Raw genomic sequence first — 11,070 nt, 5'->3', positions numbered from 1 at the left:
ATTAAAATTTCATTATCTATTAAATCAAAACAACTTAATGAGAAAATATATTCATTTTTATGAATTTTAGTTTTTCATATCAAACATAACTAAAATAGGGAAATATTATGTGAAGCAGATTTATAGAGGACAAATTAAAAATGAAAAAAAAATTATTATGCAAGATAGAGAGGGGCTGGTTAAAACTTTTGCAATATACGTTCAACCCATCCACACCCACCCCATTGACATCTCCACTTAAGGACACAATAGATTTTGTATTTATGGATAATTTATTTAAAGTTTGTGTCTTCTGTTTTCAGTTTATCCCGAATAATATCTTGTTTACTATTTCTACTTTCTGTTTTCAATTTATTTAGAAAAAATCTTGTCTACTGTTTTTGAACACAATACCATCATTTAGAAAATATCTTGTTTACTGTTTCCAACTCATGCATGAAGGTAATTCTCATTGCAAAATTGCTAGACAAACCCACCCTACCGTTCAAGGTTCAATTGTACAGACAAAAGGTTCAAAGAAGAACTCTAGGTGTATATCTACTCCACACTACATTCATTTTTTGCTGTGCTAAGTTAGACAATCCGTCACGAAGAAACCACTGGAACCTTGTGGTGTATGCAACAAACTGCAAGGTTCCTGGAAGACCAAAAACAGCTATAGCTCGAGGAGTTTCTTCTGTTGAAGCCTTGCTATGCAGGGGAAAATGATAAATGAACAATCGTTTCTAGTCTAGTAAGCTTTACTTATTTGACCCAAAGTCACCAGGAACAAACACGGGAAGTTGATGGGAGGCTGCATCCCTTCTGAACCTGGATTCGCGAGGTAAATTAAATGGCAGCCTTTCTTGGCTCTCTCTGGAGCCACAGCCTCGCTCATTTCTCAGCCCATCCTTAATTGGACCACGCAAAAGTGGACCACCAAAGAATATGGACTCTCCAGTATACATAAGCTTTTCTGACTGCTCGACTGGAGGTTTCGCAGGAGGCTGTGAAGGTTCTTGAGGGACAGGGACTGGGCTCTTGTCATTGCTAGCAGATGCAGCATTTGGATTTGATGATCCTCCTTGCATAGGGGGCCTTATACGAGCATCTGAAGCTGATACCGGAACCGAAACATACCTTCCAGCTTCTTGGTCCCAAACAACAGATGTTCGTTTAACATCTCTGAGTAGAGAAGCTGCTGGGGCAGCAGCTGAAAGCAATAACGGATCGGTGGTACTATTCCTCTGCATGATTTTTTCATCAAATTCCGAAGAATGTAAGAGGTGATGGTTATTATTAGGTGGTGCAGCCCGAGTCATTCGGGCCCTCTCTGGGACAATGCCGGCATTGAGATGGGCTGAACTGTGAGCTTGTGGGAGAGGGCTTAGTGTGACTGACTCATGCACATGGCTGGGACTGCTAAAGCTACTGATGCTGTGAGTTCCAGTTTCATAATCATCTCGGCTACCTTGACTAGGAGCAAGTGAATTCCTTAATTCATTTCTCATATCTCTATTTCCTCCGGTATCAGCACTGATACTGCTTCTGACACTCATATTCTCACTGGAACTTAATTCAGTGTCAAAACGACGGTTATCAACAGGACGTAAAACAGATGAGGATGCTCTAGCTTTTGCTGCGGCTCTCATTGCTTCACTTGAATCCAATTTGGCAAGTTTCCATGCACTGATCTTAACAGGCCGCTTAGGTCCCTTGTTTCCCTTTTCAACAAACCCAGCTGCATCTGGATCAACGGTTGATGGGATCATTCCAGGCTCTAACTGAGGTGCTACTTCTTCCTGGTGAAATGCAGGGTGACAATTCAGAACATCAGAGTTAAATAGGAGATTACAGTTAAATATCGAATAACTTGCAGCTATAGAAACAAGGGAAAATTTTCATGATTAGAACACAAACATGGGAGTAATTGCAAGCAATTTGTCCAGTGTGGTACTTATCCAACTCTTTTAGGAAAAATCAACTGCAAACTAGCAACAGAATTTGAGTTATAGCATCATCGTTTGATAATGCTTAGCAGCTCTGAGAAATACGTGACTGAAGGTTCATATTTCTTCACTGTTGTTCAGCTGCAGGCCTGCAGCATGGGTCTCTCTCTCTCTCTCTCTCTCTTTCTCTCTCTTTGCAGTTAGCACCTTGATCAAACTGGAATCACCTATTTCTTAGATTTCTTGGTCTACTAGCACATTCTAAGGTTCGACTCTTTTGCTGTACTACCTCTTGCATCGAATGCCCCCTTTGGTTATATGCACTTTAATTTTGACTACCGCTTCTGATTGTTTTGACTTTTCCTTAATTATCCAATCTTTTTGTACATATGATGTTTCTACTACCGAGAATAATTTTGGTTTCATGTTCATGAGGATATCAAATTTGAGAAGCATAAGCCTGACCATTGGAGCTTCTTGGCTCAAGCTTGAAGAGGTTCACACCCAATTCATTACATGATGAGTCAAACAAGAGCATCATTCGGAGAATGCACACGTGTGACTGAGTTATTTCTCAAGCCCCCTTTACAATGTAAATATCTATTTAAGCAATGTGGGACATCAAACTGCATTACATCAGGTATAACTGTTTAACCTTAACCATTTAACTTAGCTATCTATCATATGCATTAGCAGTATACTTTGAATAAACAACAATACATCTTTTTCTTCCTGGGTAAGGCTAAAAATACATGTTCTTAGTAACATATTTCGAGAAAAGCCATGCAAGAAGTTTAGACATCAACAGTAGTAACTAATAAGTAATACATATTTCTTAAATGTATGGAACACAGAAAGTCTAAAAGCAACAGTAAAGTTTTCAGATCAACAAAATCCATCACCCATCTAAAATGGATAGTGAAATGGCAATCAAGCACCAACTACTGCACCTGTGTCTCAAGTTGAGTATAGGCCTCGGAAGCCAAATTATTGGCTATTTATGTTTGACACCTGCCCTCTCCCATGTAATTGGGGAGAAGTTGACGATGATGGGAGCTTGAAGTGGTAGTGGGGATGTAGCAGCTTTTGAAACACTGAATGCGGAACTAGGAGACAAGAACGCAGATAAGAAGTTGTACAGGCTCGCGAAGGTGAGGAGAGGAAGGACCAAGACTTGGATCAAGTGAAGTGTATCAAGGCTGAACTATGAGGCAAGATGTTAGTGGAGGAGACCCTCATTAAGCAAAGATGGCAACCATATTTTCACAAACTTTTAAAAAAGTAGTAGGGGACAAAGACATTATTTTGGGTGATTTGGAGCACTCTGAGAGACATCAGAAACTTCAGGTATTGCAGGCGTTAAGGTTGAGGAAGTGAAGTGTGCTATTAGTAGGATGAGCAGGGAAAAAATGTTAGGTTGAGTAGGTGAGATTCCAGCGGAGTTTTGGAAGAGCACCAATAGAACAGGTTTGGAGTGGCTGACTGACTTGTTCAATGTCATTTTTAAGACGGCTAAGATGCCCAAGAAATGAAGGTGGAGTACAATGGTTCCGTTGTACAAGAACAAGGTGATATACAAAATTCCAACAACTAGAGGGGGATTAAGTTGTTAAGCCACACTATGAAAGTTTGGGTCAGAGTGGTGAAGATGAGGTGAGAAGGGGTGTCTCTATTTCCGAGAACCGATTTGGGTTCAGGCAGGGCAATCGACCACAAAAGCCATCCATCTTGTGAGAAGACTGATGAAAAAATATTGAGAAAGGAAGAGGGGTTTGCAGATGGTGTTCATTGACCTTGAGAAAGCCTATGATAAAGCCTCAAAGGAAGACTTGTGGCGATGTCTAGGGGTGAGAGGTGTACCAGTGGCTTATATTATGGTGATAAAGGACGTGTACAAAAGAGTTAAAACATAAGTAAGAACGATGGAAGGAGACTCAGAGCACTTCCATTGTGCAGATAGGATTACACCAGCGGTCAACTCTTAGTCCGTTTCTACTTGCCATGGTGATGGATGTATTGACGCGAGATATTGAAGATAGGGTGTCGTGGTGTATGTTATTTTTGGATGACATAGTTCTGATGTGATGCATAGGTAGGCATGGAAGTGAGACTTGACAAAAAATATCCCCAAGTGAGATAGATTCAAATATCTTGGGTCTTTAATTCAGGAGAGTGGTGACAGCGACAATGATATTAGACAGTGTATTAGTGCAGCGTGGATGAACTGGAGGTTTGCCTCTGGAGTCTAGTGTGATAAAAAGGTACCGCCGAAACTCAAGGTAAATTTTATCGAGTGGTGGTTCATCCGACATTATTGTATGGAACTAAGCATTGGCCAGTCAAGAACTCCCACGTCCAAAAGATGCATGTTGCGGAGATGAGGATGCTGAGGTGGATGTGTGGTCATACTAAGAGCATAAGATTGGGAATGACAATCTCCAAGATACGGTGGGAGGTGGCTTTCTTGGTGGACCGAGATGGCGTGGACCTGTGAGGAGGAGATGCATAGACACACCAAGGATACTTTCCATTGTAACCGGTCACAAAAAAATGTCACCTTTCTTTAATCAAAAAGAATTTAACTTTAAAATGATTGAAAGTACTCCAATGAACATACAAGACCATTAAGATCAATGAAAGCTCAGATACCGCCATTGGTTTTTTAAAAGATGGCAGAGTAACAAAAATTTAACAAACATTGAAATTGTCTCACAATATCTTTATTAAGAGAAGGACTGTACGAGGGCTTTATTAGCCAACTTAAAATCATAATATGCAAAAAATCTGCATAACAAGAATTCAAAAGAACTAACATGTCTCAACAAACGAATCTATCCAATAGAAATTTAAAATTCAAAAAGGTAGATGCATTCTTATCCTAATGAACTTATTATGCTAAAATAAATATTACTGCAGTAACTGGAAACAAATTCAATAAGATGCATTCTTATCCTAATCAAGTAGATGCTCACTAATGAAATTCTTGAAAGTTTGGAGTTTCAAAAGCTAAAAAATAATAACTTAATTTCTCTAGGTATAATAATTATAAAATGAATGTTTGGGGCAGCAGCAATGGAAGTTGTGAGACAGCGAAGCGACTAGCAACTTTTTATATATCATAGCATCACACAAACAAGAAAATCGAATGGAAAGATTTGGTATCAACAAAGCATACGTTCAGCATGATGTAATTTTGATCAAAATAAGTACATTGAACCTTCCTCTTTTATAAGCCTCAACTTTTTTATCACACATTCAGATCAAGGCAAGGTGATATACATAAATTAAAACTACTCAACGAAAAACTTAGCTTCTAAGTATTTAATGATACCAAATATAAATTCCAACTTAAAATTATATATTTTATCTTACGGTTATACTTGCCATTCATCTGGCCCAAGGTTCACTGTTAGATATCATTGTAGAAGAATGGAGCAAAGGTTTCAAAACGGATACATAAGAAGGATAAATCATCCTCTCTGCCTACCAACAAAGACTTGGAAGTTTTCAGTACTTTAACTTCTGTAGTTGTAACTAATACCTGATAATCAACAAACACCCTAGGAGGGGTGCACCATGCTCCTTTGTATTGAAGTCCCAAAGAACTGCCACCACTAAAGCCAGTTGTAGCTGATCCTGATGGAGAGTATACAATGTTAGGCTGTTCTTCATCTACAGATTCTCCCCCAGGTGCCTCACTCATGGCTCTCATAGCAACTACATACTCATACGTTGTAATGCCCTGATAGGAAGATCATTTTGAGAAAGAATCAGAATAATTTTTCAGTTAGCTTCTAGTTATGAATCACCCAACTGTGATCTCCAAAAAAATCAGTTTCCTCTTTAATATATGCACCAGTTATGGTAAAAACTCTAGGCATTTTCAAAGCAAAATCTCAAACTTGACAATTGTCTCAGAAACTTAAAGTTCCAACTCATTATAGAAAGAGAAAACCATAACAATCTACCTTTCTTATGAGTATCATGTGGAAAAAGAAAAGCTCTCCTAAGGGCACACACGCTAGCAATGAAACGGCAGTACATACAGCCTGCATAAAGTCAATATGCGTCACAATTATAACAGCATTTTATTTCATCAAACAGTCAGAGTAGTAAGCTCACTGCAAGTTGTAGCTCAAGTAAAAATTACCACAACAGTTGCAAATGGGGCCAGTGAGAAACCATTCCCTAGTCTATCAACTATTTCAGCCTCCATGTTCTTTTTGTTCACAAAGCATCGTACCAGAACAGCAATTCCAACTCCAGCTTCAGTAACAAGCTGCAAAAGAGTGTGTGAATGATCCACTAATAAAAACACAACCATTTCATTGCTAACCAAACATTTCCCTCGAACATACCCAGACCAAGCTGGTAGCCATCAGTGATATAAAGGTAATATAGTTCTTCCTCCCAACACAGTTGTTGAGCCACTGCCAGTTTGATAAATGTGGTTAGTTTCCTGGTAATAATTTGAAAAAGTGGGCTCCATAACAGAAATCAGAACAAGAAGTACCATAGATGACTGAGATGTATACCCGACAATGATGATCAAATCCATCAACACATTTATCACAGCTTCGACAATGTTTACTGAATTTGCGCACCTGCAGCACCAAGCAGTCAGTATATAGATGAACATGCCTAAAGTGCATAAGCACAAATATAAATTGGTTGTAATGATTATACATGTCCCATGATGAGGAATCTGCACTAAGTCATATGTCTAAGCAACAAAATCAGGAAAGAAACAGGAGCATAAAATGACTATCTGTTGATTTGTCTGGCATTCACATGGACATACATACCTCATCCAATTTTATAAACTACCAGATCTCTCAATTTGTACATTATTGAACAATTTGTTCAGCAGATCATGTTGTCAAATAGTCTATGAAGAATTGAAAGTAACAGAATGGACGAATTATATAGTAGAATGTACTTCAAAGCACGTAGGCTATGTAATATAATGTACTCAATTGTGCAAAATAATCACTTACCTTACTATGCATAGAGAATTAATAGTTTACAATCAAGTAGAATAAGATTCCTACCAGAGGAGCCCCTCTTGCATATTGTCAATTATAAGAGACAAATTCCCTATTCTTTTCTCTATTTTCACAGTTCGATTCATGAAAGGACAGTTCCCAATCCAAATTCCAACTTGAAATCCTCATTAAATGTCTTTCTTTTGATTGGTGAGGGCATACTATTCAGTATTTACATAGAGACAGTCACATTACAACAATGTAATGACCTCAAAAAGAATCTATCATGGCCCCTGTGTCATTTGAATTACCCCATGTTACACCAAGAAAAGGAAAAAAACAGCAAAAAAACTAGCGACTGATTCCTTTTTGCTTTAAAAAATTCTTGTGTTCGTTTCCTTCCAGATGATCCACCATATGACTGAGGGCGGTGCATTCCAAGTTTTCAGCTTTTCCTTTCCCAGTACTTCATCTGCCAGCTTTGCAGTAGTTCCTCAGTTGTCTTAGGCATTTCCCAGGCGTCACTGAATGTCATTGTCAATAATATATTAAGTTGCACACAGAAATATTGTTTTCCCATAAATTATACTGATATTAAGATATCTCCATAGCATCGTGCCAACATATTTGGTCCACAATTTTAAGGTTAATTTCAATCTTATGCTGTTATTTATGTGAATTGCTAAACTGCACATCCAAGACTTTATGGGCTAAAGGAAATTTCTGCTCTTTTGGCTTATGAAACACGTCATGACTCTAAGAGCAATTACCAAGCATAACTTTCACAACTTTGGTACAATGCAAGTTTCAAACTATGCCATCACAAATGGTGAAAAGCACATGTCAAAAACAAAATAATAGATTAGCTACCTCAGCATTGCACAATGTGCAAAACAGAGCATCTTCACCTGTCCCTTCCTCCTCAGCAGCTCCATCCTCGTTGCGGCAATCCTCGTGCACAAATAAAAAGCAGAAAACTCCTCCAATTTTACAACAAGAGGAACTTCTGGTCAAAGAAACCACTTCATTACCTAGTCTCCCTGCTTCTTGTTGACCTTTCTTGATGGATTTAGCAGCAGCAATGGATGTTCTTGAAGCTGACGACAGAGAAGATCGTGCATCATTACTAAGTTCATCAAATTTTCCAGACCGATTTCTCGCAGACAATCCATGCTTTGAGTTGGTATCATTCATTTTTCCAGAATCAAATTTAGACATTATGCCTGGATCTGCAGGATTGATTGCAGTACTCCGAACATAAAGAACAAAAACAAGCAATGCCTGCAATATGACATATATAGGTACTTCAACTTCAAGTAACCTACGTTAGAAAAATATACAAAATAATAGTTCCTCAGTTCCATCTTTTTATGGCTATATGACGGGATATGGAGATTAAGAAGCTAAGTTGATTTATAATATGGTAGTAACAATTTTTTTTTTCAGAGTTCCTTCATTTTCTTTTTAAAAGATTATATGATTTTAAAAGCATCATATAGTTATTTGAATTTGTCCCATAGTTATATATTTATACCTTGGGTATGTTGTTGTTGTAGTCAAATATTTTGGGGATGTCAAAAACAGAGTTCCTCACATAGATTAGGACAAAGATAGCATGCTAAATAATGAATCAAGATGGAGATACATGTAATAGAATCATAGCAATTTCTCCACAGCACATACAGATAAATTACTCCAATTCACATACCACTGGAGAATAAACTGCAATAGAAGCATACTCCCAAAAGCGTCCTCCGAGGAAAGGTGAGAAGAAAGCATAAAATGCAACCGCTAACAAGCAAAATACAGTTATAGCAACAACCTACACAAAGAGTCCAAGATTTAGTCCATATTGAATAGGCACACAACCGAAACATTTAACACAAGAAGATCGACTTTATCTAAAAATAGACTTAGAAAGGGTAATGCCCCCACCACCGATCCACCCACCTATAGAACAGCCATATCCAATACATTCTGATAGCAAATCATTGAACATGTATAATTGTTGCAAGAGAAATAAAAATCGAGCTCAGTAAAATAAGTTACCAAGCAATATCAGGATAATATGGCTAAAAATTATTCCATTATTGTCACAAGTTTAGTCAATGACTAGAAACATGATGCATTTCTCTTTCTACTTCTAGAACACTAAGTACTTAGAGGTTGTCCGTAAGAAATATCGACCATTTCCCTTCATCTAAGTAATTTTTTAACTGATATTCCTTCAATTAGGTATTCCTAACTCATGTATTTTAATTTCTAACTGCCGGGGTATGGGGATCAACCTATCCAAAAAAAATTGAAAATCATCTGTGCTACCATCCTTATATCTTCATATCATGACAAGCAACGAAACTTGGCAATATTTTAAAAAGGGAACCAAGTTTCGTAATACAAATCCCTAGTTGTTATTAATTTGAACAGCAACAACTTTTTATCCATACAAACTCATCTACGATTGCATTTATCTTAAATGATATCTATGTGAGTTTTTAACCATTGACAACTTAGTTGCCTTAACCTACCCTTGTTTTTCCTCCCTTATTGATAAACACAATTTCATTAATGTACAAAAACAGAAACCACCTTAGGATAATATATCATCTAGTAATAGCTGTGCTCAACAAAATTGCTGGACAAGTCTTTAATACTTAACTACTCAACTAGTTTCAAGAATGAACCATAAGTGTAGAGAAATCAGAAGGACAAGAATGATCAAATGGGAAAGCAATTGTCAACAGAAATCAACTGAGAGATAGGAAAAGCGCAGTCCAGACCTGAAAGGTATGTGCAGGTAGCTGCCATCCATGTTTCCTCACCATAATTCAAACCCCCAGAAGCTCTTTTTACACACTTCCTCTCAACAGAAACAAGTGAATTAAATTTTCACCAATTAACTCACTTCTTTCTCCCAGGAAAAACAAATAAACAGATACCAAATCTTGACAACCTTTCTGGAACAAATTTTCAGTGGTTGTTCTTCATAAGCCCTGACATTCTCCAGATTTACAAGGGAAACGGTTCTTTCACAAAAAGGCAACAATGCTTTACAGATGGGAAAGAAAAGAAAATAAACCAAGAAAGCTTTCCCTTTTTTCCCACAACACCCAGTAGATAAAACCCACTTTTTTTTTCTCCAAACAACAAGATAAAAACCCTACTACCCTTCTGGTTCAATTTAGCAGTACCTCCATACAAATCAAGAATCTACAAGAAAAAACATTTCTTTACACATGAGAAAAAAGAAAGAAAAAAAGAGGGGGAAGAATGTTAGGAGAATACTACTAGTAAAACATAGGAAAGAAAGGTAGGATTAGTGAGACAAAAGGGTACAAATCAAGGGACAGAAGAGTTGACTGTAAAGAGCATGTTTTGTTTTTGGGTTCAACAAAAGAGTGGTTGTGAAGTGATGAAGGGAAGGTGGAGTTTTCTTGGTGGAAAGATAGTGCAAGTATTAATTAGGACGGCCCCCACTGTCTCTTATTCTTCTCTTTTGGTTTTTTCCTTTTAGCTGACCTGAGAAATTAATTCTACCAAAAAACAACATTAGGCCAATTTGGTTCAAATTAACATGCTTTACTAAAAGGACAAAACAAATATCTTAATGATGAGTAAAAGAAAGAGATTCTTAACACGGTGGTTCGAAAAGATCCTACATTTATTTGGATTAATTTTTTTCAAACGCATTTTTTCACGTAGTCTCAAGGCGAGGTCCATCAATATCACACGAAAATATACTAGCTGAGGGCAATTATCGTGGGGTTTAAGCCTCAATACTTTAGCATATGTCTCAAAGTTTTGAATGTAAATCCATAATTTTCTTCAAATTTAACGAAAATTTGCTTAATAATTTTTTAATTATTAAATATTTAAAAATAACTTATATAGTATATTCTCAAACCTAAAAAAAAAACTCATAAGTAAAAGATTTCTAATTATAAGTCCTAATTTCATACTCCATTTGACCCTTTTTACTTGCTCTTTTTTACTTGCCCTTTCTTTACAAATCAAGAAGAAACAATATTTTTGCATATTATACCCTCAAATTATTTAGCAAGTTAATTTTTTTTTAAAGGTAGAACTTCTTTAACGACTAAGTGTAGACACATAAATTTTATAGGATTAAATTCATACAAAATTTGAGTTAAATCCAT

At 37.0% G+C, this 11,070-nt stretch overlaps 1 protein-coding gene across 1 annotated transcript; it reads right to left on the bottom strand.

Moving 5' to 3' along the window:
- Positions 1-398: 398 nt before the first annotated feature.
- Positions 399-10,383, bottom strand: LOC107020412 (probable protein S-acyltransferase 19). The gene is made up of 9 exons (XM_015220760.2): positions 9,694-10,383; positions 8,622-8,735; positions 7,784-8,194; positions 6,464-6,532; positions 6,287-6,358; positions 6,079-6,207; positions 5,897-5,977; positions 5,470-5,670; positions 399-1,781 (listed from the first exon to the last, which is right to left on the bottom strand). Exons 1-9 carry the CDS (start codon positions 9,736-9,738, stop codon positions 741-743), a joined length of 2,163 nt encoding a protein of 720 aa, XP_015076246.1. The 5' UTR covers positions 9,739-10,383; the 3' UTR covers positions 399-740.
- Positions 10,384-11,070: the final 687 nt, after the last annotated feature.

The sequence above is a fragment of the Solanum pennellii genome, chromosome 5 (assembly GCF_001406875.1).
Source record: "Solanum pennellii chromosome 5, SPENNV200".
Taxonomy (NCBI): domain Eukaryota; kingdom Viridiplantae; phylum Streptophyta; class Magnoliopsida; order Solanales; family Solanaceae; genus Solanum; species Solanum pennellii.
This window is presented reverse-complemented; position numbering and strand designations above follow the sequence as displayed.